Source organism: Protopterus annectens, chromosome 3.part1, assembly GCF_019279795.1.
Source record: "Protopterus annectens isolate FY-2018-M chromosome 3.part1, PAN1.0, whole genome shotgun sequence".
In the NCBI taxonomy this organism is placed as follows: Eukaryota; Metazoa; Chordata; order Ceratodontiformes; family Protopteridae; genus Protopterus; species Protopterus annectens.
Window position 1 is genome coordinate 300597687 of NC_056732.1, and position 26390 is coordinate 300624076.

A 26390-nucleotide genomic window follows, 5' to 3' on the forward strand; every position below is an offset into this window, starting at 1 on the left:
AGTGTGAACAGAAGCCACTGAAGGATCCTCATGAAAGTGGGCCAGTGGGATTAGAAAAATGGCTGCTGTCATGGAACCCAGAGTTTGAAGGACGAACCTGACCTGGATTCTTTTGCTCTGCATTAGAATTTGTACTTGTTGAGGAATTGTAGACACCCTTTCTAGCGGTGGCCTTGCGGACATGTTTCTTGTGTCCAAGTCTGCTCCTATGTAGGTGATAGATTGACAGGGCAACAAGGCAGATTTTTCGAAGTTTATTGTAATGCCTAGCTGGGAGCAGATTGTGTAGTCCTTGGCTTGTAGAAGTTGATGCCTGGTAGTAGCAGTGAGGAGCCAGTCGTCTAGATATGGAAACACCTGGAATCCTCGACGTCTCAGGTGAGTCATGGCCACTGCCCTACATTTGGAGAACACCCTGAGGGCTGTGGTGAGACCAAAGGGCAGATCTCTGAACTGGTAATGACTGGCTCCCAGCCAGAAGTGAAGAAATCTCCTGGAGCACCTGTCCATCTTGATGTGGTAGTAGACGTCCTGAAGATCTATCGAGCACATCCAATTGTCCTGACCCAGAAAGGGTAGAATGGACTGTAGCGTGACCATCCAAAACTTTGTTCTTTGTACAGAACTGTTTAGTCTGCTGAGATCCAGAATCGGTCTCCAGTCCCCTGTCTTTTTTGGTAGCAAAACGAACCTTGAGTAAGTTCCGGATCCATGCTGGTCTGCCGGGACTTCCTGGATGACTCTTTTTTTCTAGCAGTTTTGAAACTTCTATTACTGCTTAGTCCTTCAGATTGGGTGGAACATCTGAAAGGGATTTCCTTGATGGTAAGGGGGGTTGACGGAAGGGAATTTTGTAACCTCCGAATATAATGGACCATACCCATCTGTCTTGTGTTAAATTTTGCCAGGCTTTTGGGTACAGTGAAAGTCTTCCCCCGACTGCCTCCAGAGGTGAGCAGCCGGGCAACCCTTCAGGGATGCTGAAAGGGCTTATTAGGGAAGGATTCTCTGTTGCCCTGGTTCTGCGGACCCCCTTTGCCATGAGGGCACCGTCTGTTGTTATTGTTTCCCCCTCTGTCCCTGGAGGAAAAATTGCTATGTGTGTCGGGCAAAGCTCCCTGGGATTTTCAAAACCACATTTTGCCACTCTTCTGACCTTTAGGGTATGGTCTAGAAGGAGTGGAAAAATGGACTCCCATGGTAGAGAGAGTCTTAGTCAAAGTGTCTTTCACCTGTGGTCCAAAGAGAAAGAAACCATCAAAGGGGGTGTTGGGGAATGACGCTCAAAAGGGTTACGCAAAATTACACAGCCGCATCCATGCATGCCTCCTAAGGGCCACACCCATACCTGCAGCTCTACTCGCACCATCGGCTGCGTAGGAAATGAGCCTCATGGAGGAGTTAACTACAGAATTAAGCATCGCCAGCTGGGAAGCTACTTTAGCTTGAGCCCCCTCAGCTGATGGATCTTGAAGGGTATCTCCGAGCTCTTTAAGGAGATCCCTCTGAAGCCAGGTAAAATGACATAAGTAGTTCAGTGACCTCATAGAAAAGGTCGCTGAAGCGAATATTCACTTCCCATATCTGTCCATTGTCCTAGACTCCTTGTTAGGAGGATGGACAGATGAACAGGTCTCCGCTAACTCTTTTTTGGTGGCTGCTGCTACCACCATGGCATCAACAGGAACACCTTTGGTAAGGAACTGCTTATCCTGGGGTGCTGTGATGAATTTGCCAGGTCTCCTCGAAGTTGGTTCCACTGTATCCGGAGCTGACCAAGCTTTTCGAGCCACCACGGACATAAGTGGATCGAAAGGCGGAGAAACCCAGGAGGTGGAAGGTCGGGAACCAAACACATCCAGAAATACAGACTCATCCTCGGTAGGGGCTAGGGGATTCCAGTTCCCCCTCTGCTTAAGCATTTCTAGGATGTCTGAGAAGGAAACATCTTCAGAGGGGGATCTCGGGGACCCTTCTGAATCGTCTAAGTCTGTATCAGAAGTGACAGACTCAGGGGAGTCAATGTGCTTCCTCTTGCACTTCTTCTTATGAGGGGGGGCTCCTCTGAATGATCAGGGGAGGCCTCGGAAGAAGAGGAAACACCCAATGGGGTGCACTGGAGCACCGGTTCCCTACGCTTGGGGTCTGGAGGAGGAGCAGAGGTTGGCACAAGCACTACAGGGGACAGAGCTGGTGGGGCCGATAGTGGAGCTGACTCGGTGGCCAGCACACTCCTCATGACATCGAAGGCATCCCTGCCATGATGCAGAGAAAGCTCCAGTTCTGAGGAAATTGGAATCTTTCTCCGCACCAAGGGAGACAGCTCCAAGGCTGATGTAGGAGCTGAGCTCACCTGCGCCGAAGCTCCAAGAGGGAGAGCGGGGTCGGACAAGGGTCCGATGCCACTCGCCCCCTCATAGCCGACGAGGGAACCCCGGTGCCCAGATCCCTCAATGGACAGCACCACCGAGGGGATCAGAGCTGATGTTGGAACCAAAGGAGATAGAGTTATCAGAGCTGACGGTTCCACTACACGAACCCCAACAAACTCCGGCTCCGAACTCATTGGAGTCAGAGGATGAACATTGAGAGAAGTGGATGGAGCCAACACCTGTTGAGGAGGGCTGGACAACATCTTGGTAAGTGCCTGCGACTTTAGCAACCTAATGACCACTCTCTCCACATCATGATCCGACAGCCTAGAGGATCAAGAGGAGTGAGAGGATCGGTGACTGCGCTCGCTCTGAAGCAACGGAGACCGAGGAGCCGAATGTACCGATTCCAGTGAAGGGGACCTCAGCCTCTTGTGGCTCCGAAGTTTCTGATGGAGCTGACGGGGAGATAGTCTTATCGGTGCCAGCCGGAACCAAAGTAGAAGGTGGAGTCTGAACTGAGGACGGCTCCGAACTTGGAGCCGACGGCTTGGTAGATTTAGAGGATTTCACAGGTTGAGAGCTCTTGGCCGGTGAATCCTGGGGTTTTAAAAGACCCCTAAGAGAATAAACTTATTTGTATGCTCCTGCAGGACTCTTGGACTAAAGGCATGGCAGATAGAACAAGATTCCTGCAGGTGCACAGCGCCTAAACAATAGACGCAAAAAGTGTGCCCATCTATCAGAGACATTTTCAGATAGCATGAGTCACACTTCTTGAATCCAGACACTTTGGATTCCTTTGACATCCTGAAAGAAGGAAACAACAATTACAGCAACAGCTACCAAAAGCAAAATACAATTTACACAAAAAACACACTGTACAACAAGACTATAGCTAAAGGGTTTTTTTTTTTTTTTTTTAATAGGAAAGCCTCTAACTTAAATGGCTAGCCTATGAAAGAAAGGTAGAAGGAAAGCCTCTAACCTAAATGGCTAACCTGACAAGAAGAGGATAGGGGGGGATGGGTGGGAGTGAACTCTCCAAGTTAAACGAGTTCTCAAGGAAAAGAAGGGCTACTACAACTAAACACTAGCTATCACAAAAAACAAGACTAATCATTAACAGTAAAACACTGAAAATATAGAAGTCTAGAGTAATAAAGTTATACAAAAAACTTTATACGAGCCTGAGCCAGAAAAACGACACCTCACAGCTGAAGTGGCAAACGAGATCTGGGTAGCTATCGCTAGGCATCATGGGATAAGGGGTAGCCTCGAGCCAGTAAACAGCTCTCGAGCTATAGAAGATGGCCGAGTCAGAGCCAGCAAGAACGAAGGCGAGATAGACAACTTAACATTATTTGTTCTCCATTAGGACATTCATGAAGATTCTACCTCTTTAGCAGTGTTAAGTTACTCAGCACTTCCCATCATCAGGAGTACCAGTGTGCGTAGTAAACCACTCTGAACTGTGCACACTGGTATGCCATTCACAAGCACAGACATTGCTGTTTAAGCTGGCATTTTAATATCATGACCTTTGTCCTTGAATCTCAGTACAGAACACCAACATGCTAAACACAGTGTGCAGAAAGCTTGTACGTATCTACACATTGTCTTTTCTGAATGATAGAGATGATCAGAAATAGAATTTGGATGTTTCTCCTAACTGTATTTTCAGGTGACAGTACTGACAACTAGTCATTGGTCACAGATGTCTCCTTACTTGAGTTCTCAGTCAATCATTGCCGCCACTCGTTAAGTTCACAAGATCGAGGGGCCTTGAGCTTAAGAGATTCTAGTAAGCCTTTTCTAAAGTATGCCCTTTCTCTCTGGAACCAAGTCTCTCCAGATATTATATGCAAAAATATTATTAGCAAATTCACAGTCTATCTACATGAACATTATTCCAGTACTTCTTTCTGTTACCACTAAACAGACGGGGAGAAGATGACTGAATGTTTCAGCCACACCTGTTATGTTTCCCTTTTAATTTTAGGCTAGTTTCTTTATTCAGGGTACGCTATACAAAGGATTAAGAATGAGGGGTATCTTGAAGTCTAAATTTCTTTTGTTTGAAAAGATTGGTATTTAATATTTTTAATTAAATGAATTCTAATTAATTGCTGTTTCAGTTGAATTACTGAAGCCCATCCTGGTATCTGCTTTTCTCTATAACATGCTGTATTGCTGTGATCTGTCTCACTCTCAGGTTCATTAGTTCTAGTTAATATGTTTTAGTTACTCTTATCACACTTATTTGACTGTACTCCTTTTTGCTATAATACTATGTATTTTGAAACAACATGCATTAGCGAAATATCTGAACAGTGACCAAGCATTGTGATTCCATGTTTTCTTCATGCCTTTCCCTTCTCTCCATGTATACCAAGGCAGCAAACATAAGTATTTTTTAAATATTCTGTTTCTAGTGAAATGAACTGTTTGAAGTAGCAGCTGTCTAAATCTTCTACATAAATTTAACTTATAATTTCAGGAAGTCTGCAATTGTTTAACATGTAAAACTGCTATTTTACTTAATCTTTACCTTTCAGATTTATGGCCACAGCATAGAAAAAAACATTAGGAGTAGTGGAGAGTACAGTTCTGTAAGTGAACTTTTTGTGACAGTAGATCCTCTAATTGATCAGTGTTGCAGTAACCTAAGCTAAATGGGTTATATCCTACTAAAGATATGACTGGCTCACCAGCTTTATAAAACCTAAGGGCACTTTTCATGCAATAAACACTAAGAAAAAAACTCTCAGTGTAACTATATACACAAAGGTATATACATCCAGTCCCTGCTGGAATATACAAAAAACAAAAAAGAGGCTGGAAGGAGAGGATGGTCACTGCAACAGTTTTTCATCAAAGCATGTACTGTTATGGTTGTTGTTGTGTCTTTCGGCTTTTCCCGGTTAGGGGTCGCCACAGCGGAACTCCGGTCTGCTAATGATTGGCAGTAGATTTTTACATGCCGAGTTGCCGGCCCTGATGCACAACCTTCAATGAAGGTACGCCCATTCACGCATGTCTCCACACAGAAGACACTCTAACTTAGAATCGAACAGGACAACGTCTTACTGTGAGGTGACAACGCTACCGCAGCACCACCACCGCAGTATTCAAAGCATGTACTGTTATGGTAAGTTCACTTATTATGTTCTACATTAAGAACATTGTTGCATTAGCCTAAGCTGAATGGATAGATTAACCATAGTTTATAAACACACAGGGAGAAGGAAATAATTCAAGCATCCAGGAACTCATAGACAATAGTCCTAATAAAGCCTGCTGTGGACCAACCTGGAAAGGAATCCCATTTGTAGTGCTTTGTATAAGTATGTAAAGAGGAACAGGTTGCTGCTTCTATAAAACATCTAGAGTCCACCCCTTCCTAAAAAGCCACAGATTAAGCCAAAGCTCAGGAAAAATGTGCCCTAGCACTGCTTGGAAATGGCTTGAACTGTGAGTACAGCAGAAGGAAAAACCATGAAACCACCATCTGAAAATTGTTTGCTTTGACACTGGCTGGCCTTTTCTCTTACCTTTATAGGAGACAAACAGCTCTTTGGCTTCTTTGAAGGATACAGTTTTGTCAAAATAGTATCAGAGCTATGCGTGGACATCCAGAATAAGAAAGCTTTCTCCCTTGTTTTAGGTTCTGGAAAGAATATGAGGATATTAAAAGTCTGAGTTAAAGTAAACTCTGAAGTCACTAGGCACAAATAAAAAGATTAGTTCTCAAAGAAACCCTGTCCTTATAGTAAATGAGGTAGGGTTGACTCACTGTAGATACTCATTTTGCAGATGTCAGATCAATAAGTAGTTCAATTTTGAATAGTAAGAACCTCAAAACCCACCTGATGAACTCATTCAAATGGAAGAAGTTTCATTTTTTTTTCAAAGACAACATAAAGATCCCAGAGCAGAGTTACCAGTTTTCACAATGGATGGATGTTAGAAAAATAAAAACTTTCACAAACTACTTGACTAGTGGACAGGAAGATATAGGGATGTAAGTGCAGAGAAGCATGGATAAAAACTTAATTCTGACAGAGGAATAATAGAGGTCAAAGAATAACAACTCGCATAAAAAATAAAGAATTAGTAGCAGCCAGTTCTTAAAAAGGTCCTGGTTCTTAGAGAGACACCAACTAGAAAATCTTCTCAACTTACACATATGTAATTTTCTAATAGCAGGTTATTTTGGCTCCAGAGAAGCTCGTGCATGTCTTCCAAAAAAGGATGTGCAAAAGGCATTAAAACTGTAATTCAATCAGTTAGTCAAAGTTTTCAGGTTGAGGTGCATCAGTCTCCTTACTGTGTCAATAATTCCACTCTGTGGTGAAGCTTGTAATAACTGCCATTGACCAGTTTCAGAAAAAGGAAAACACCTCTTGCCTTGGCAAAAAGACAGTCACCATCACAATATTTGCAGAGTACCTGAAAATGTTTAGAAGTACCATGTGAATCAGTGGAAAGCATACAGAGATATTCCTGCCAAAAGGACTAAAAAAAAAAACTATCTTTCTTTCCAGGCCTATTTATAAGGAATGCTGGAAGAGACATTTTTAGCTATCTGTTTTAAAAGAAGATAAACATTTATTAGAGGTGTTCATGACAACCGGACAAATTTGTGAAAGACCCCGGGTGAAATTTCCATTGGTGTCTGTCTGTCCTGGTCCTGCTCAGCTCATCTGCTACAATGTTTTGCTCTGATAAGCTGTATGAAGGTAATAGGCTCAGAATAACTTGAGTTGCTACCTCCTAGGCAATCATAGCAAGTCTTCAAAAGCTATAATATCTGTTACCTACTTGATTGTTTATGTACCACACTACTGCAGTAAGGATTCTGGAAACCAGAAATAATTTAAGGCTTTCAAAGCATAGATTACTGCCAATACCTCTGCAACATTTATGTGCTATTGTCTGTCATAGGATCATAAGAGATTACTAGGCTAATGGCCCTGGGGCCCTTACAAGCCTACCCAAGAGTTTATCCCAAAAATATATATATATTTATTACCTCTTGGACAAAACTGTATCTTGTCCTTGGAATTCAACAGGCCTTGCACTTTCTGCTCCCCGAGCAAAGTTTGAAGCATCTGTTGTGACAAACTGGGAGGGGGAAGGGAAGACCTGGATTGAGAGATAACCTGTCCACCTAATTAAATAATTCTTATTTGACAATCCACAGAATTGGAATCTGAAAAGATATGAGATAGCACTGAACTCTTCACATGTGAAATCTGGCTAGGAGAATCATGCGAATCCTAAGGAACTCCCTTGCATAAGCCAGAGACTGGCTGGAGCAATCCAGGAAAGTCTCTCTGTATTAATGTACCTGGTTAAATGGAAGGAAAGTTATTCATCATAGGGACAAGTCTAAAGACGTTAGAGAAAGACTAATGAGTGAGTGAGAAGGGATAAGAGATGATTTCTGCAAGTTCAGTCAAAACCCAAGACTGAGAAGGAGATTTATGATCTATGTTTGGGAATCCTGAAAACTGGAAAAAAGTGTCTAATGGAATATGACAAGCATGCAGTGTGCAATCACTGGAGTCAGGCAAATTATAAATACCCTTGGCTCAGTGGACAGATCAGATGGTAAGACAGAGAACTAATAAAGTTAGCAATACAAGAAAAAGCTTAAAAAAATGCCTGAATTCCATGCAAACTGGTATGTGATGATATGTAGGTCCAGTGTTACCAAAAAAAAACTGCTTGAAGGAAAGAGAAGCAGGAGGGCTTGAAGGGTAATACTGAGAATTTTGGGATCAATACAAAAGGACAGTGAAAAGGGGGTCTCAAATTGCTCTCCATATACCCCCTTAGTTTGGCACAACAAAAAATCTTAATAAAAATGAGTCCCCTGAGGGATTTCCACAGCCATCAGTACCCCTGGTAGAAAATGCTCATAATCCACTTTTCTGAAACAATCTGTCACTGTGGGAGATGGAGGCCTAGACTGAAGGAAAGATTTGAAGGATTACCAAGGTGGGAAGAAGACGCAAATAGTCATTTAACCCTTTTTTGGACTGTCCTTGGTTGCGGGAGGCTTTCCTTACCCCACTACTATTTGAAAATAATGATTGTTGGAACTTTGCCAAATGTACTAATCTGTTTCCTGGAACAAGATCTTCAGAAGATTGCCAAGTATGAGAGACCCTTAGAATTAATTTCCCTCTCATATCAAACATTTTAAGGACCTCTGCTGCAAAGGGTTCATTCGTTATCCCGGGGAGACTACAAGACCTCAGTTTCAAAGCTCTTCTGGGAGGTATTGAGAATGTAAACAAGCAAATCTTTTCATAACCGAACCAGAAGAACAGCAACAGTAAAGAGTATTTGTTTATGAGAGAAGCAGGCAAAATGAAGTGACTTAAAACAGTTTTAAACTCAAAAGAAGGTTAACAATTAGCTATCTAATCTTCACAAAAGAAGATAGAAAAGAATAAACATGCGAGTCTGGCATTTCAAAGTTCTGAAATTTAAAGTTAAAGAAGAGTAAACTTTCTTCTCAAACCTGATAGAAGCTTTTCCATCCTTGTCCGAGGGGAATGGGGTTAGCAATCATAACGTGTTTAGTATTAGACAATTTAGATAAAGATATCACTGCAGAATCAGATTTGGAATTCGATGATGATAATTTATGTGCCCGTGGTACTTATAGAACCTGACAGACTACTAAGAAGCAGGAGGCTGACTGTCAGACTAATTGCAAGCTGTAAAGAAAAGATCCTCTAAGGCAAATAACTCGGGAAGATCAGCGGCAGGTAGCGGGAACACCAGTGGCAACAAAACATAATGCATTTGCTGGGGCTTAGGGATTTCAGTCAGTTTCCACTGAAATAAACATTTTTTTCAGAAAACAATAAGTGTACTGGAGAGAAAACTGAAGAAAAACTTTCCTCAAAAACAGCACATTCAGTTTAAGGAGAAATACTAAAGAACAACACTCCCCTTCCAGTCCCTGCTGTTCTGACTGGGGATCAGTGACAAAAGAAATAGGAAAAGTGTTTTCTTTTCCAATTAACAGTCAAGGAAGAAACAAAAATAAAGATATTCAAGACTTGAAGCAATCCTTTCAGTAATCCTTGTTCAAAGACAGAAAAAGAGAGAAAAAAAAATCAGAAGGTGGCATATACCTCACTGATTTTGTTTTCCTGGGAAACTCCCTGGAAAAAAAAAATGACCCATGGCAAGGGAACTACTCTAGGGAACAACTTCTAACTCGGCTAAGCAGTAAACCTTCATCTGCTACTTTCCCTGAGATCAACAAGAGTGGTTCTCCCTTGCTCAGTAAGGACTAATAGCCACAGAGCATGTGACTAACCCACTGTCCTTAGTGGCTGTAGATGCTACAACAGTGGAACATGAAACAATGATAAACAATCTTAGGAGCCCAGACTGGTCACAACACAGTCACCCATCAAAAGCCAAAGTGGTGATACAACCCAAGACTACCAAGAAATATATTTCTTGTGAATGGGGGAAGGAAGAACTGAGCAGAATATTTTCTCCTTGGTCCAGCCAAAAAGAACCCAACCAAGGCAGGTAGAAGACACTATTATTCTACATAACAATCTAAACAAAAGTAAAAAAGCATTTAAACACATTTTTTTCACACAAATATTCAACTAAAAAATCCTTTTACATGTAATGACAATCCATAATATAACAATTCTTAGCAAAAAGTAAATAAGTTTTCACAGAAAAACGCATTGCTTTTCCAAAAAAATAATTATTTTTTCCCCTGAGGGGAATTTATCTATCCAGCCTAGCAGGACTGGTAGCCAACCATCAGCACCATGAAGCCCACAGAGAGGAATATACATCCACGGCAAGAAAGCTCTGCAGGCCTTTACTCTCCAACAGCCTTTAATTTGGAGCTCAGCATGAGCTCCATGCAGTTAGGATGTGTGGAAGGAGCCTTAAGCTTTGCAAAGCTAGACAGATGGTCATATCCTTGGCAGGATATAACCCATTCAGCTTACACTGCTGCAACAATGATCTTCAAGTGGAACAACAATGTAGTGTTCGTAATCAGCTTTCAAGTTATTTACAAAAATCAGGTCAGACACATCCCCTTAAACCAGCAGGGTCTTGCTACTTTATCATCAGCAGTGTGGTCTTCTTCTTCTTCTTTCAGCTTTTTCCCGGTTAGGGGTCACCACAGCGGATCACCTGTCTGCTCATGATTGGCAGTGGAGTTTTACAGTGTCGAGTTGCCAGCCCAACCTTCCACAGAAGGCACACACATGCACACACTCACACCTAGGGCCAATTTAGAGTGTCCAAAACACCTACAGCATGTCTTTGGGATGTGGGAGGAAACTGGCGCGACCACAGGGAGAACATGCAGTCTCCACACAGAAGGCACCCCAGCCGAGAATCAAACCAGAGAACCTCTTGCTGTGAGGAGCAACGCTAACCGCTGCACCACCGTGGCCGCCCGTGTCATCAGCAGTGTGGTACTGTACAATAAAATCTACTTCATATTCAAGCGATAAGCAAACAAGCTCATAATTAATCCAATTTTACCCACAAAAAGCAGTTCAGTAGCCACAGAGATTATTTTCTTGACCCCAAATAATGTACACTTGGTTCACTTCAGGTCATGTGAACCTTGAATTGATTCTAGGCTCCATGATCTGAGAAAGACTGGCTGAGGGTTGGAATGCAGGTGGCATCACTCCAGCTGGTTTGAGGGCAGGCTTGGGCTAGATAAAAATTATTCCTTCTACCAGGCATAGAACCTGCATAAAAAGTCAAGATTACTTGTGTTAAAATATCTATGAAGTAGCAAACTAACTGGTGCTCTTTTCTGTTAGTCTGCAGACTACACAGTCCAGACTGCCCTGTCACTAATAAATCTTTTTCATCTGAATAGCATCTAACCACTTTTTTTTTTTTTTTTTGCTGTTAGTCTTGAATCAGTTAGGCTAGGCATCAGTTATATACCTATCTCTAAACTGCCCTTTTTGGGTTAGGTTCTGGAGAAGACAGTGCATATGCAGCTATATTACTGTTTGAGAATATGATTTGTATGATCTATTCCAGCCTGGCATTGATTCCATATGCAGTATTGAAATAAGTCTCACAAGCATTTTTATTAAACAGTTTTATTGATTTTGATTATAATGAAAACAATCACATAGACATATTTAAGATAATAAGATAATTTACATTATAGATTTATAAATTGATAACATGAATTTATAGCATTTAAATATGAATATACGAATAACAAAGCAAACAAACTAAAGTATGTATAAGCATTTTTAATGATCTCCTTATAGCAAGGGATAACCACGGTGTTCTCCCACCGAAATCACTGGCACATTCTAGCAGTAGTCTAAGAGAAAGAGAAACCCACTACATGGAGAATCAAAAATGAACTCTTCTCTGAGTCAGAATCAGACATCTCAGGGAAAAAAATCTGTATCTGACCCTGTATCTTTCTGTTCAGATTCAAAATCTTGAATCCCTTCAGGAAAAGTGCAATCCCTCTTTCTTTTACCAAGAGCTATTTTACATGAAGGAGCAACAGCGTGAATTAAACCATGAGCCATACCTGGTAAACTACTCCTATCCAAAGAAATTTCAGGAGGAGTAGATATATGCTTGGTTTTCTGTTTCTTTTTGACAGGAAAATGGGTACAACCATGTTACTAATAGCAATAGCTGCTTCCCAAGGGATGGACACAGCATTCTGGCTCAAAAGGGAAACCTTCCCTGTTCCCTCTCCCATGATGTACAAGAGTGGCTCTCCCTTTTCAACTGAGGAGACCCCAACAGCTGCAGAGTACATGGCTAACCCTTCGTCCATAGTGGCTGTAGGTGCTACACCAGAGGGATCCTGATAAAAGGTGAGTTGTCCACGGTACAACAGATGACCACAGCAGAGTCACCCACCTGCAGCTGAGGCAAGCTGCTAGAATGCCGTGGCAAAGTGTGTTCACTTAATTTATTCTTTTTGTGGCTAAAGAAGTACCAACTCTGGGACCACTAGTCTGTTTCATGGTCAAGCCAAAATTAGTGCCTGTTTCCCATGGAAGGCAACCAGCAATTACCAGTAAACACTACTAGTCCACAAAAGTTACTTTTCTGACAGAAAAAAAATCACAGTAAAAAGCATTTTAAAATATGATACCAGCCCTACAAAATAAAAATAAATACAGTTTCTCCACAGAAAAAAATGTTTTCAGATACTTTATACTACATTTAAACTGAGAGGAAAAAAAAAACGAGTGCTCCATTTAAAAGTTCATTACAGACTCAAGACAATCCATTAAAACAAAACACTCCTAATTTTAAAATAACTTTCCTGAAGAGGAGAGTAATAACACATCAATAAAATTAAGAAAGCAGAACTTTTTTTCCCCCAAAAGGAACCTATCTGTCCAGCAAGGGAAAGCACAAGCTGACTGTTGATCCTCAAAAGCCTCAGAGGAGTATACTGTTCAGGAGTAGTAAAGTTCTGAAGGACTTTGCACCAAAACTTGTCTTTTACTCAGATCAAGCTGCTTGACAGTTTGGGTGTGTGGAAGATGCCCTAAATCTTTTGAAGCTGGCTGACTATTATATCCTTAGCAGGATATAACCCATGTAGCTAAAGCTACCACAGCAAGGATCAATATGGTGAACATTATGTTAGCCCACTAGATTCTATAATTCTGCAAGCAAACTCTTGTATCTATAGATCAGGACCACTAAATAAGATTAGTTTGTGTGTGGTACTTTTTCACAGCAAACTAAACTAAAAAGTAATTGGAACAGGAATTACCCCTTTACAATGTACTCAGTCACTCTGCATTACTTCTAATAGAGAACATAGTTGCTTTCACATTTAATTTTGCTGTTAAGGACAGCTCCTTCCAATAGTCCTAGAGCTACAGCCTGCCTCGAATAATGTCATAAAGGGGCTAAATATTTTTATTTATTTTTTATTGACTAGGATAGTCCTACTAGGTAGTGACCCTTTTTTCACAATGGACATGAATTGGTATTTATACCACTAAGAGGAAGTTTGACCAGGGCATTGGGGAACTTGCCCTACTATTTTCATTTTGGGGGGAACATTTTTGTGTTTTCTTCTGTTTCTGATGTGGAGGCTGCTCAGAGAGTGAAGGAGTCACAGCAATAGAGTCAAGAGAGTTGTTTTGTGGTCATTTGGTGCAGACGGATGTAGTTGACCCTTCAAATCAGCTTAAAAATGTGTTGAGGGATAAGAGGATAGAAGGTAGTTGAGCATTCTATATTTGTGTCTGAGGTCAGAGAATCAAGAAAGAAGGCATATATGCCTTCTTGTGGAGTTCCAGTGGTTGGAGATGATGGTAGGAAGACAGTCGAATCTCCTATGGATATTTTTGAAACAGTGGAAGGATGCATAGTCAGAGAAAAGGCAGACAATCCTTCTGCAGATTCAGAAGAGATTTTCCGGCAGCAGCTAGTCTAGGAAGAGAACCAACGCAATAAAAGATGTATTATTGCAACTGTCCAATCAGGAGGGTTCAGGATGCTTTATTAAAGAAATTATGTGAGGAAAGCAAACTTGAGAGTGGCAAGGATGTGACATGGGAAGATATTGTGGAAAAAATTCAAAATGAAGAGGTACTTTTAATACAAAAATCAGGAGATGGTAAGACAAAAACTTATACCGATATGGTTAAGGGAAAAGGAACATCAGGAAAAGAAACTGTTACAAAACAAAGAAGAAATTATATTGTTAGGATTTTCTCCAAGGAAGAAAGATAAATAGAAAAATATGAGGCATGGTACAAATAACTTCTCTATCAGAGTAAGCACTTTTATTCATATAAGCAAATAAACGTTTTGTGATATCATTTTTGAATGTGGTCAGGCAACACGAAAAGTTTTGAGTCAGTTTGAAAAAAAGAAAGACTGTACTCTGTGGAATGCTTATGTAGTTACCTTTTTTTTTTTTCCAGAGAAACTGAGAAGAAAATTCATGTTCAGTTTAGAACAGAAATTGAAAGAGAGTTTGAAGACATTTAAATAGCACAAGTAAAGATGTATTATTGGACATTTCTAAAGTTTTTGACAGTAGATTATGGTCTAGGGGCTGGGATTGTAATGCTGTATTAAAATGGAAAATGATAAAATCATTCATATTCCTATAAATATAGATGGTCAAAAAGGTGTTGTTAAATGCTGGGGTCAACCCAAATCGGATCACTTGATTGTTGATTATACAAAAAGTAAATGTTTTATACGTTGTGTGATAAATGTTTTAAATGCAATAAGGTAGGTCATATGTGGATGGATTGTAAAGAAGGGACAGAGAAATACATGAAGTTAATGTATCTAAACACATTCAGTGGGTTATGGAAGTAGTAAGTGAAGAAGAACAGGGACAAAATCATGTAGAAAAAAATACAAAAGAAACCGTCGAAAAAATTATGATAAAAGTATGGTACACAAAAAACAAGAATTAAATATAAGAGCAAAACAATTAGCAAATCAGCCACCGAACTCAAAACTTGTTGAAGAATATGTTTAATATCAAAATTAGGTTAAAAACATCCACAGTCCAGCGTTTCATCTATAACATTAAGACATCATCAGAACTGTGGTGAAATACACTAAGGTGTCCGTAGTAAGCCATTGAATATGTTTTGATTTAACATGGATCTTTCTAAGGGTTGCCAAGTTGTTTAGAATATTGAGAAACGTATTATTGAAGTACTGAACTGCAGAATTTAAGTGGAGATATTTTATTGGGTTTCAGTCACATTGTTGATGAAGGGATTTAAAGATTTCTGGGGAGAAGTTTCTTTTATTGTGGACTAGTTTATATATGATGCGTTTTGGAAGGCATATGCTGATTCTAAGCAGATAGGTGGGTAGATTATCAATTAAGCTGTCTGGAGGTAGCAGGATTTATGACAGAGGGAGGGCCTATTTGCTAGAGTTCAGTCTAAGATAGATTGTCTGTTACTATGTTTGTCGATTCTGGTTGGGGATTGTATTATTTGATTGAAACCACAGAGGTTAAGAAATTTGGAGGGGTTGTCAGATGACAACAATATCCTAGACCTAGTCATTACCAACATGAGCGACCGGTGTTCCACACCTGAAATCAATGCCTCGTTGGTCAGATCCGACCATAGGCTGATCGCCCTAGATATCCCGCCCCAACACACCATTAAGGAAACCATGGTAAAAAATTTCTCCAAAGCCAACTTCATGTTTCTTAAGACAGAAATGGTGGACTTCATGACACCCATGCAGATGGACAATACAGTTAATACTGAATCCTACACAAATGCACTCTATAAGAACTTACAGGAATGCATGGATTGTACTATCCCAAACAGAACCAAGATGTATCCTCCAAAAAAAATGAAGCCAATCTGGTGGTCCCATGCCATAAATAAACTGTACAACAGAAGGAAGAAACTGTTGCAAAAGAGAGTAAAATCCCATGAGTGGAGGAGCTGCCTGGTCAGCCTCAGTAAGAAGATGAGATCCCTTACAAGATCCTCCATAGCTAGCTACGAAAACACAATTGCCACTGATTCTAAGGGCAACCACAAAGCATTCTATAGCTATGTCAAGAATCTCAATGGCAACACCCAGATCTGCTCAGAGTTACAGCACAATGGCACGAAAATTACAGAACCAACTGATATTGCCAACATCCTGGCAGACAGGTTCAGTGCTAACTTTACCCCGCTCTCACCCCCTAAAGGGCCCATATCTATACAGGAAGAATGCAGAGTCCCTGTAATTACATCTATGCAGGTAAAAGTTGCACCCACTAAAGTCAAAAACACAGCATCCATAGGACCGGACAACATTCCAGGCTGCGTTTTACATGAACTTCAGAATGAACTGGCTCCCCACCTAAGCACCGTGTTCAGTCATAGTCTCACGTCAGGCTTTGTGGCCACTGAATGGCACACAGCAACAGTTATCCCAGTGGGGAGCCACCACTGATCCTGAGAACTATCGCCCTATTAGCCTGATGAGCCTGGTCTGCAAGGCCATGGAGTGTATCATCATGGAACTCATAAACAATGACATTGGTAATGTATCATCATGGAACTCATAAACAATGACATTGGTAACCGCCAAACTCTGGACCCCACCCATTTTGGGTTTGTGAAAGGCAGATCATGCCTTCTGAACCTGATCGACTTCTTTGAGGGAGTCACCAAATCTGTAGACGAGGGTAAGGTGGTTCACACAGCCTATCTTGACCTTGCCAAGGCTTTCGACACCATCCCCCATTCTGGAATTATAGCTAAACTCACTAAACTAGGTATAAATCTCTATGTCACAAAATGAGTTGCCAACTGGCTCACTGACAGAACCCACACTGTAAAAGTTGCAGACTGCAAATCTGACTTCAAACCAGTGACAAGTGGAGTACCACAGGGTTCAGTCCTGAGACCTCTCCTGTTTGGTATCTACTTCTTTGAAGAACAGGCTTACACAGAAGGTCTCTGGCTAATGAAGTTCACAGATGACTGCAAGCTAGGAGCCATAGCTGAGTCCCCAAATGATGTGGACATCCTACAGAAGGGCCTCACTGAGACAGATGCATGGTGTCAGAGGCATGGCCTCAAGCTCAATGCCAAAAAGTGCATTATCATCCCCTTTGGTAAAAAACTCTGTACCCACGAACTACCACATAAACGGCAGTTTACTTAACGCTGAATGTGTGATGAAACCTTGGGACCCAGCTGGACAGTAGTCTCTCCTTTGATAATCACATCACCACAGTAGTCAGGAAATCCTTCTATGTGGCACACCTCATCACAAAAGGGTTCTCATCCAGGAAAAAAGAGATTGTTCCCCTCTACTTGGCACTCATTAGACCCATTATAGAGTACAACGCCCCTTTTGGAATGTACCTCACAAGACATCTGCAGCAGCTGGAAAGACCACAGAAGTACCTCACAAAGAGGAATACTGGCCACAAACAGATACCTTACACTGACCATCTCAAAAACTCCAGCTTTACTTTGTAGCATATCGCCTACTCCAAGGAGATCTCTGCCTAACATATAAAGCTATGTTAAACCCAGAGCTGTTGAATATCCTGCACCTTAAGAAATCCCAATCCCTCTGAGCTACATGCTCTAGGGACCTAAACCTTATCACCACAATAAACAAGACATGCTGGGCTGGAGGGATAGATTCCTGTCCCAGAGACCTCCTATACTCTGGAACAAGCTACCCATCTATGTCAAGCAAAATTTCTCATTAGCACTCTTTAAGAAAAATCTTGATGAGTGTATGGGAAATAGGAAATACACCCCAGGGATCACTTCTGTGGCTCTGATCGACAGGGGTACAGGAAATTAACTTTCTTTGTTAATGTAAGCCAGGGAACCTTGTTGGCTAGGCTTACTTAGGCCTTTGGGCCAATAGCCTAGTACCTACATATGAACCTATGAGCAAGTGGACCAATCCATGTTGAAATCCCCTATTATAATGGTTTCCTGATTAAAGGTTAATGCAGGCTACCAAAGAAGGTTTTCAATAATGGACAAGTTGTTTCTGGGGGGATGTAAATTGCTATAATTATAATGTGTTTGTTGGAGGCAGGAGATTAATATTTCAGAATGTGTGATGTCTTGGGGGTGGTAATAGTCAACATGTTCCAGTTTGAGTGTATCTTTGTATATTATGGCTATGCCACCACCATGCTTGTGTGTTCTATCATGTCTGTGGATGTTGTAATCTTGGATTAGGATTTCACTAAAACAATCACTTTTCAGTTTTTTTCTTTATTTGTCCTTCATCTAGTTGTGAATCTCTTTGTATTCCTTCGATTCAATTATTTTTTTGTATATTGAATAAAGGCTTTTTCCAGCCCCATTTCTTTTGTGTTCCCCTATACTCCTTTAATCCTATAATGATGCTTGCATCTCCTCAGAAGAAACACAATATACTTTCCCATCTTACTGATTACTTTATTCTTGTTTCTGCCACAAGTCCATCACCCTGAATATCCTTTTGTTTTAGTAACCCCTGTGGTATGCTGGCTCTTCTTTTGAGTCTCTCTTACTGACCCTTATTTCCCATTCACACTATTCTTTTAATTAGCTGTTAAAGTCCTTCATAGCCATTGAATCTTTCCTAAATAAATATCAACTCGTCCTAAACCCCCCCAAAAAAATACTAATGCTATTCCCCAACAACAATCACAAAACAAACAACCTCATTCAGGACTTTAAAATCATCTCATCCAATCACACACTAATTAAACCAATCTCAGAAACTAAACTACTAGGTGTACTATTGATAATTTAAAATTTAACAAGCATATATCACTTGCAGTTAAAAAGGCCCACATTAAATTGGATTCTCTTTCCAAGATTAATACTTACCTAAGCAACTCTTTCAGACAAGCAATCGCCAAGACACACCTACTATCCACTCTATTATATGCCTCCCCTATACTCACAAACCTCAGGAAAACTAACTTAAGCAAACTTGAAACATGCTACCACAAGATAGCCAGATTTGCCGCCAACCTACCCCACAAAACTCATCACTGCCTTGCTGTAAAACAACTCAAATTGCTTGGACTACTTAACCTCTTATCCTTAAACCAGCTTACCGTAACCCATTCTATAGTATACCTACCTGACAAATGTCCAGCCATACACAGCCTAGTACAAATGTACCTCAACAACAGGACCCTAAAATCATCCAACAAATGTCTATTAAAAGTTACTAAATCTAACAACAGCTTCAGAGACTCTCTTTACTCTAAGCTCATCTCTTAAGCATGGAACTCTCTATTCCTCAGAATATACTAAACACAACCAGTCCAGCACAGTTCAAAAACCTGCTAAAGATCCATGTAAATATCAACTGGCTGTGTTCCGGCCTGAACCTACTTGACATTTCCCCATGTCAGCCCACCCTCAAACTCTTTCCCACTTAATTTTCTGATGTATAATTTCCGATAATATTAGTGTATGTTATTGTATGTTGTAAGTTACATAGTTGTATGTTTTTGGATAAACATTGATTAGAATTCCGTTGTATAGTATGGTTCCTTATGATCTGTATAAGTCTTCTGATCTGTATAATTTTGTGCTGTTGTACTGTGTACTCTTATGTGAAGCTTTTCTCCCTGGGCCTCTGCTGAAAATGGGCAATTAGCCCAGTCGGACTTCCCCGGTAAATAAATGTTAACTAAGTAAAATAAATAAAAGTCATTTGCATCTTAATTTGATGTATGTAATTCCATTATTATTCAAATAGCAAACCTCATAAGAAAATAAACAAGTAAGACTCTGGGGGCTATTCAGAAATGTTAGCTGCAAAATGATAATAGTGCAGCACTCTATGATCCACTTGCACTGTGGAGCCAACTAATGATTTGGAGACTTACAAGAGCTGTATAGGGCAAAACATTATAAGTCATTTTTTGTGCTTTTGAATCAAACACCTAGCACAGCTGGAACCAACTACATTAATGTCCCACCTCTCAACTCAGGCAATGCTGTTGCACCGGTACATACCCACACATATATACTTGAAGTATTTATCTGATGCAGTGTTAATTGCTTCACTGATGCCAGATGCCATAGACAGCAATGGGTAAAAATCTTAAAACAGTGTGTTCACACCCACTGATCTACTCTGAAAAAGCATGATGGAGATTGTCTTAATATCACTGTAAAGTACTATTTTGATCTTGGATTAAAGGTCTGTGGCAAGCGTCACTGTTAATTTACATTAGCCACTCTTATGGAGTGCCCTTATTATATACAGCATCGTCCAACAGACTGCTGTAGCACTATTTGTCAGAGGTGTCATACTACTACAACACCATAGCTGTCTTTGAATTACTCCAAGGTACATATTCACGAGTTGTAATCCTGCTAGGAAACAAGATTGCACAGTGGGCTATGTGCCTCTGAATGTACCCTGTCTTCTGTCCTTTTAAATATTCTATTTTTCTTACCTACAGATTGATTTTCCATTTGCTGCAGTGTCACAGCTTTGTAATACATGTGAACATGTTTTTATTAATTACATATTACTGTGAGCAGAAGTACTCTTTACTTTTAAAACTCTGCTTTTAAACCTGTCTGTATTTTAATCTGTATAACACTAGTCTTTTGTTTTAAGTGTTGTGCTTATTTATGTTAACAGATGTTCAAACAAAACAGTGAATAATGAAGGAGGACTACTTTGGGCATATAATTACTGTCCAACTCCATATTCATGGACAGCACTTCTGGGTCTCATTTTATACTTGATTTGCTTTGCACCTGGTAAGAATACTTTTTATCTGTTTAATATAAAATGAGATCTTATTTATGCATATCACACATTTGTTGGTTATAACTTTGTATCACCATTTAATATTCTTCATTGATGACACAATATGGTATTAACTAAATTATATTGTATTTTATTATGCCATGTGTCATCATTTGATCAGCACTGTTAGCCAGCAGCTTTTCCTAAAAAAGGCCACATGAGCATAAAATGAAGCACCTGCTTTTTGATATTATTAAGATGAGCACTTGTACAGATTATATTCCAATATACCTGCAGTACTTGTAAATAAAAATGTCTTTGCAGATGTTAAGATTCTCATGCTAAAAAATAACATTTACATTACTGCAGCAGTTAATATGTGTGCACAAGCATTCTAGCTGGAATTAGGATAGCATTATATAATATTATACAACAACCCCCCATTAATATTCCAAAACGTGCACGCTGATTGGTCAGCATGCACGTTGTAAATCAGAGTTATAATAATGGAAAAAGGTCCGGTCGCCCGGACTTTTTCCATTAGTATAACTCTTTTTACAGTAACGGAGAACGCAAGATCTCCGTTGCTTTTTACACACTGTCTCGCTATGTTAAACAAGTTAACATAGCGAGACAGCTTTAAAAAAAGTAACAGAGATCTTCCTATCTCCGTTGCTTTTTTTAAAGCTGTCTCGCTATGTTAAACTCCTTTAACATAGCGAAACACTTTGTAAAAAGCAACGGAGATCTTGCTTTCTCCGTTGCTTTTTTCAAAACTGTCTCGCTATGCTAAATGGGTTTAACATAGCGAGACAGCATTAAAAATAGCAACGGAGATTCTCTGTTGCTTTTTTTAAAGCTGTCTCACTATGTTAAACTCCTTTAACATAGCGAGACAGTTTGTAAAAAGCAACAGAGATCTTGCTTTCTCCGTTGCTTTTGCCCACAGCTCTGATGTACTGCGTAAGCATACGCATGCGCAGTACATCAGAACTGCCGCAGAATACCAGACAGCTGCGGAAGGGCAGCAAGGAGGCATTATACAATGCCATTATTTAAGAAAAGTAATTTTTTTTTTTCATAAATAATGTCATTGTATAATAGCAATAACCCACTTCTCGGTGTGGGTAATGCTGGATTTACCCACGGTTGTTTTTGTTTGGCCATTCGGGCTTCGCCCTCATGACCAAACCACACCAACCGTGGGTAAATCCAGCATTACCCACACCCAGGCATGGGCTATTGCTATAATATACAATAGAACCTCATTAATATTCAAAACTGAGTATACTGATTGGTCAGCCAAACCAGCATGCCCATTGTAAATTGAGCATATACCAGTAGGAAAAAATCTGACCACTAAAGTACCATTGAGCAGAGGCACTTTCCTGTCAGCATATGCAAACCAGTTATATACATACAAGAAAAATCAGGTATGTGCAAATAAATCAAAAATGTACCTGATTTTTCTTGTATGCAGTACAGCATGGATCACATGCTTGTATGTGGATGTCTTCCGTATGTTAAAAACAAATATATTGTGCGCAGACAACCTCAGGCAGTGCCAACAGCACACTCAGAACCATCAGTTCCTTGCTTCACTGCATGACAGTACACAGTAAAAATACTTACGGCCCCACCAACTACTTAAAATGTACACAAGAATCATTACAGCTATGCCCAATCATTTTACCACCAACCATAAACTAACCTATTTACAATTCTTTACAATGTCAGTAATAAGTGAATAAAGATAAATAATCAGTAAGGAAACCAATCTAGCTAAACAGTGCATACTAAGCAATATTCCAAAATGAGCACACTGATTGGACAGTCTAACAACCATGCCTGTTTTAGATAAACTGAGTAAATAACTGAAAAAAAAAGAAAAATATAACACATGCAATGTAAAACAACCTAGACGTATGACAAAAATAATCAAATGTGTTGTGCAGTACTCAAAACAAACACAAAACCAACCAATACATCCTTGTGTAAACTGCACAAACATCCACAAGCCTTCTTACCTCAGATAAACTCTAAACTCAAAAAAATAACCACCAATAACACACTGTAAAGAAAGAAAATAAAACCAGGAAAACATGGAATTAAACTTTAATCTAATAGCTGACAGTGAACTACAAGAAATATTTGACAACATACCAGAGATAATAAATCATCCTCCAACAAGCAAGAAAGTACGGCAAGATCAAGAGCAGGAAGTACAACAATATAACAATTCCCAGATAAATGAGGATAATATGTCTACTGATACACTTCAGAAAACAGAAGACATTTTTCATATTAATAGAAAACAAGAAGCCAACAAAAGGCATACAGAAAAAAACACACCTGAAGATATACAAATACTAGAACTGGAAAAGGAAGAAACAAGTACAAGAAAACAAACAAACTGGACTGTAAACATATTTGAAAACTGGCAAAAACAAACAAAAAACACTATAATATAAACTTGTACACTATTACACCAGAGAACTTAAACTCAGTACAAGAGAATTCTACACTACAGTATGGAACACAAGTGGTAAAGATTATGTTATAAGCACATTTGTAGCCATACGTGCAGGACTCAATGGATGTATAAACAACCCACCATTAAACAGAAAAATTGACATAATTATGGACACGTCCAACAAATGCTAATAATGATATGTAAATCAGTAATTAAAAACATATAGAAGAAAAGGAAAAGATACAGCAGAACACCATAACCCACTAGCAATACAAGAAATAGCACAACTGAGAAATAGCCAAGCACTTTCCCCAAAAACAGCAAATGGACTTGTTGACATGTCTCATGTATTCAAATGAGACACTGAGGCTGGGTCTGCATTCAAGTCATTTATTACACATATACACATCAGGAGCTGTAACTTGTATATGTACTTCATATGGTTACTGACTGATTTGTTACTTCTAACACACACACGTGCATCTCCATTCAAGCTTACATTCACACCAGCTGACTACACAAAATGACACTGATCTAGCACATACTCATTAACTTATATGCACGTGCTGTCTAGCTACAGTGGCTGACTAGGTTAAGTATGCACACTGATCTACATCCTTCCTCTTTAATTTTGTTTGACATTGCAAAATACAAGAACAAAGGCATATTTAAGAGCTAGACATTATTTCAGCATTTCAGGAAAACATAACTAATTTCAAGTCCAAGTCGTTGTGTATTTAGGATTGGGTTCGCAAATTCTACCCGATCTAGTTACAAAGAAATTCTGATTAGATTTAGCAACAGGGACAGTATCTTGGGATTTATTCAGTACTATAACATCTAGGTTTACATCAAAGTTGTTGGAAGACAGTACACTGTTCTTTTGAATTTGAACAGTTGAGGAGTCACTCTGGAAATCAGAGTCGTCGTCACAGGCAGTCTGCTGTGGCACTGGTTCTGAGACAGGTAACACGCCTGCAATTCTGTCTGCAATCCATTCCTTCAGATTGTATGATGTAAGCTCTTGTTTCATCACAAATGTCCTTCATGATTCTTACATGATCATAACCTTTGTTTGTTTGCATTCTCACAACTTCTCCTTGTAACAATGGTCAAAGAGATTTACTGGTTTTATCATAGTACAACTTTTGTGACTGACACTTTCTCGAAAGTTGAGCCTTGACCACTCTGTTATTCTTTGTGTTTGGTACTAACAATTGTTTGCTGATCAGAAGAGTTGTTCGTGTGTGTCTGGACATCAATCTTTGAGCAGGTGAACCAAGCAAGCTGTCTTGAGGAATGTTTCTGAGACTGAAAAAGTTAAAGAAAACATCAGTACCATCTCTTTTGGATTCTTCCACCAAATACTTTGCACTACGAACTGCATGTTCATCTAAACCATTGGCTTGTGGATAGTCAGGACTACTGGTAATATGAAAATAGACCCACGATTCAGCCAATTTCATGAACTGCTGACTAGCAAACTGTGCAGCATTGTCAGACATGACGTTGTGCAGACTACCACGGACAGAAAAATGTTTCTTCAATTTTGTAATGACTGTGCTGAACGTCAAGTTCCAAAGTAGGTCAATTTCAAGCCAATATGAGTAAGAGTCGACTAACACCAAGTAATGCTGACCATTCTATTTGAAAATATCTACAGCAACCGTCGACCATGGTAATTCAGGAATTTGGTGTAGCTGAAGCAGTTCTTTTTGTTGATGCAGTTTGGTGCTGTTACAGATTGAACGTGCTAGAGATTTCTTCTCTATAGCTTTAGACATAGAAGGCCAAAGTACAATGCCTCTCGACCTTCTTTTGGTTGAATCAGTACCTAGGTGACGATGATGCAAAATTTTGATATATTCCTGTTGTAATGCTTTGGGAATTACCACTTTTGGACCTTTCATGATGATTCTATCTTCCATCATGAGCTCATCTCTGTAAGGAAAATACTGCTAAATGTCAATTGGTAAACTGGTTTGTCGTGTTGGCCATTCTTGACTGATAATGTTTTTCAACTTCTGGAGAATGGGTCTGAAGCTGTGTGATTTCTTAATTCATCAAGCCTTGATGATGAAAAATTTCTGACTTTCATGACTTCAAAGTCTGCTGTTTCATTTTCATGCTGCTCTGTCATTTGGGTGCACATGACAAAGCATCAAGAAGGTACAAGTATTTGCCTTTTTTGTAAACAACATTGAAATTGTACTTTTGCAGTTTTAACATCATGTGTTGCAATCAAGCTAGGGCTGTATGTATTGGCTTTTTCAAAACTGTCACTAGTGGTTGGTGATCAGTCTTTATTTAGCCTGCCATAAATAAAATCATTGAACTTCGAACATGTAAACACTGCTGCCAAACGTTCTTTTTCTATTTGTGCATAGTGCATCTCTGTTTGAGTTAAAGTTCTTGATGCATAAGCAATGAGTATGCCTTCTTGAAGACATGCTGCACCAAGGCCGTACCTTGAAGCATCACAAGAAAGAGTTACAGGTTTGTGAACATCATAATATCTCAATGTAGTTGGACTTGCACTTTCCTTCTTCATAATATCAAATGCTCTTTGGTGTTGTTCCAACCAGGACCAGTTTATATTTTGGTGTGTCAGCTCACGTAATGTTGCAGAAAACTCACTCAAGTCTGGGATAAACTTTCCAAAATAGTTCAACATACCTAGAAAACATTGTAAAGATGTGACATTCTCTGGAACTGGCATTTCAACAATTGTTGTTTGTTTAGACTAATCTGGTTATAAGCCAGAACTTATAAACAAATGACCCACATAAGTAACTTCTTTCAGTTTGAATTTAAATTTCTGAGGATTTAGTTTGAGATGTACTTCACGTGCATGGTCTAGGACATTTCTAAGATTTCTGTCATGTTCATGTTCACCATAGCTCCCAAAAACTATGTTGACTACTATAATAGCACATGTATAATCAGAAAAAAAATGTTCCATGGCACGTTGATATACCTCATTGACAGAATTTATTCCAATTGACATTCTTAAAAATCTGTATCTACCAAATGGTGTACTGAATGTAGTTACCTATGAAGATTTGCGATCCAGAGAAATTTGTCAAAAGAAGCTTTTTGTATCTAAGATTGAAAAAACAGTCGAATTTGGCATGAGAGTGGCTACCTCTTCTACTGTATGCATTGGGTGATGAGGATGCTTTAGTGCTTTGTTTTAATCTCATGAATCAATACATATTTGAATATCAACTGAGCTTTTCTTATGAGCTACGACCATATAGGATACCCATTCAGTT

At 39.6% G+C, this 26390-nt stretch overlaps 1 protein-coding gene across 1 annotated transcript in view; it reads left to right on the top strand.

The window, feature by feature from the left end:
* The window catches only part of SLC2A13 (solute carrier family 2 member 13), a 2419048-nt gene that overhangs the window by 2241190 nt on the left and 151468 nt on the right, over positions 1-26390 (top strand). The window contains exon 8 of the mRNA XM_044066204.1: positions 20532-20653. Coding sequence (XP_043922139.1) covers positions 20532-20653 — 122 coding nt within the window. The remainder of the gene's footprint in view (positions 1-20531; positions 20654-26390) is intronic.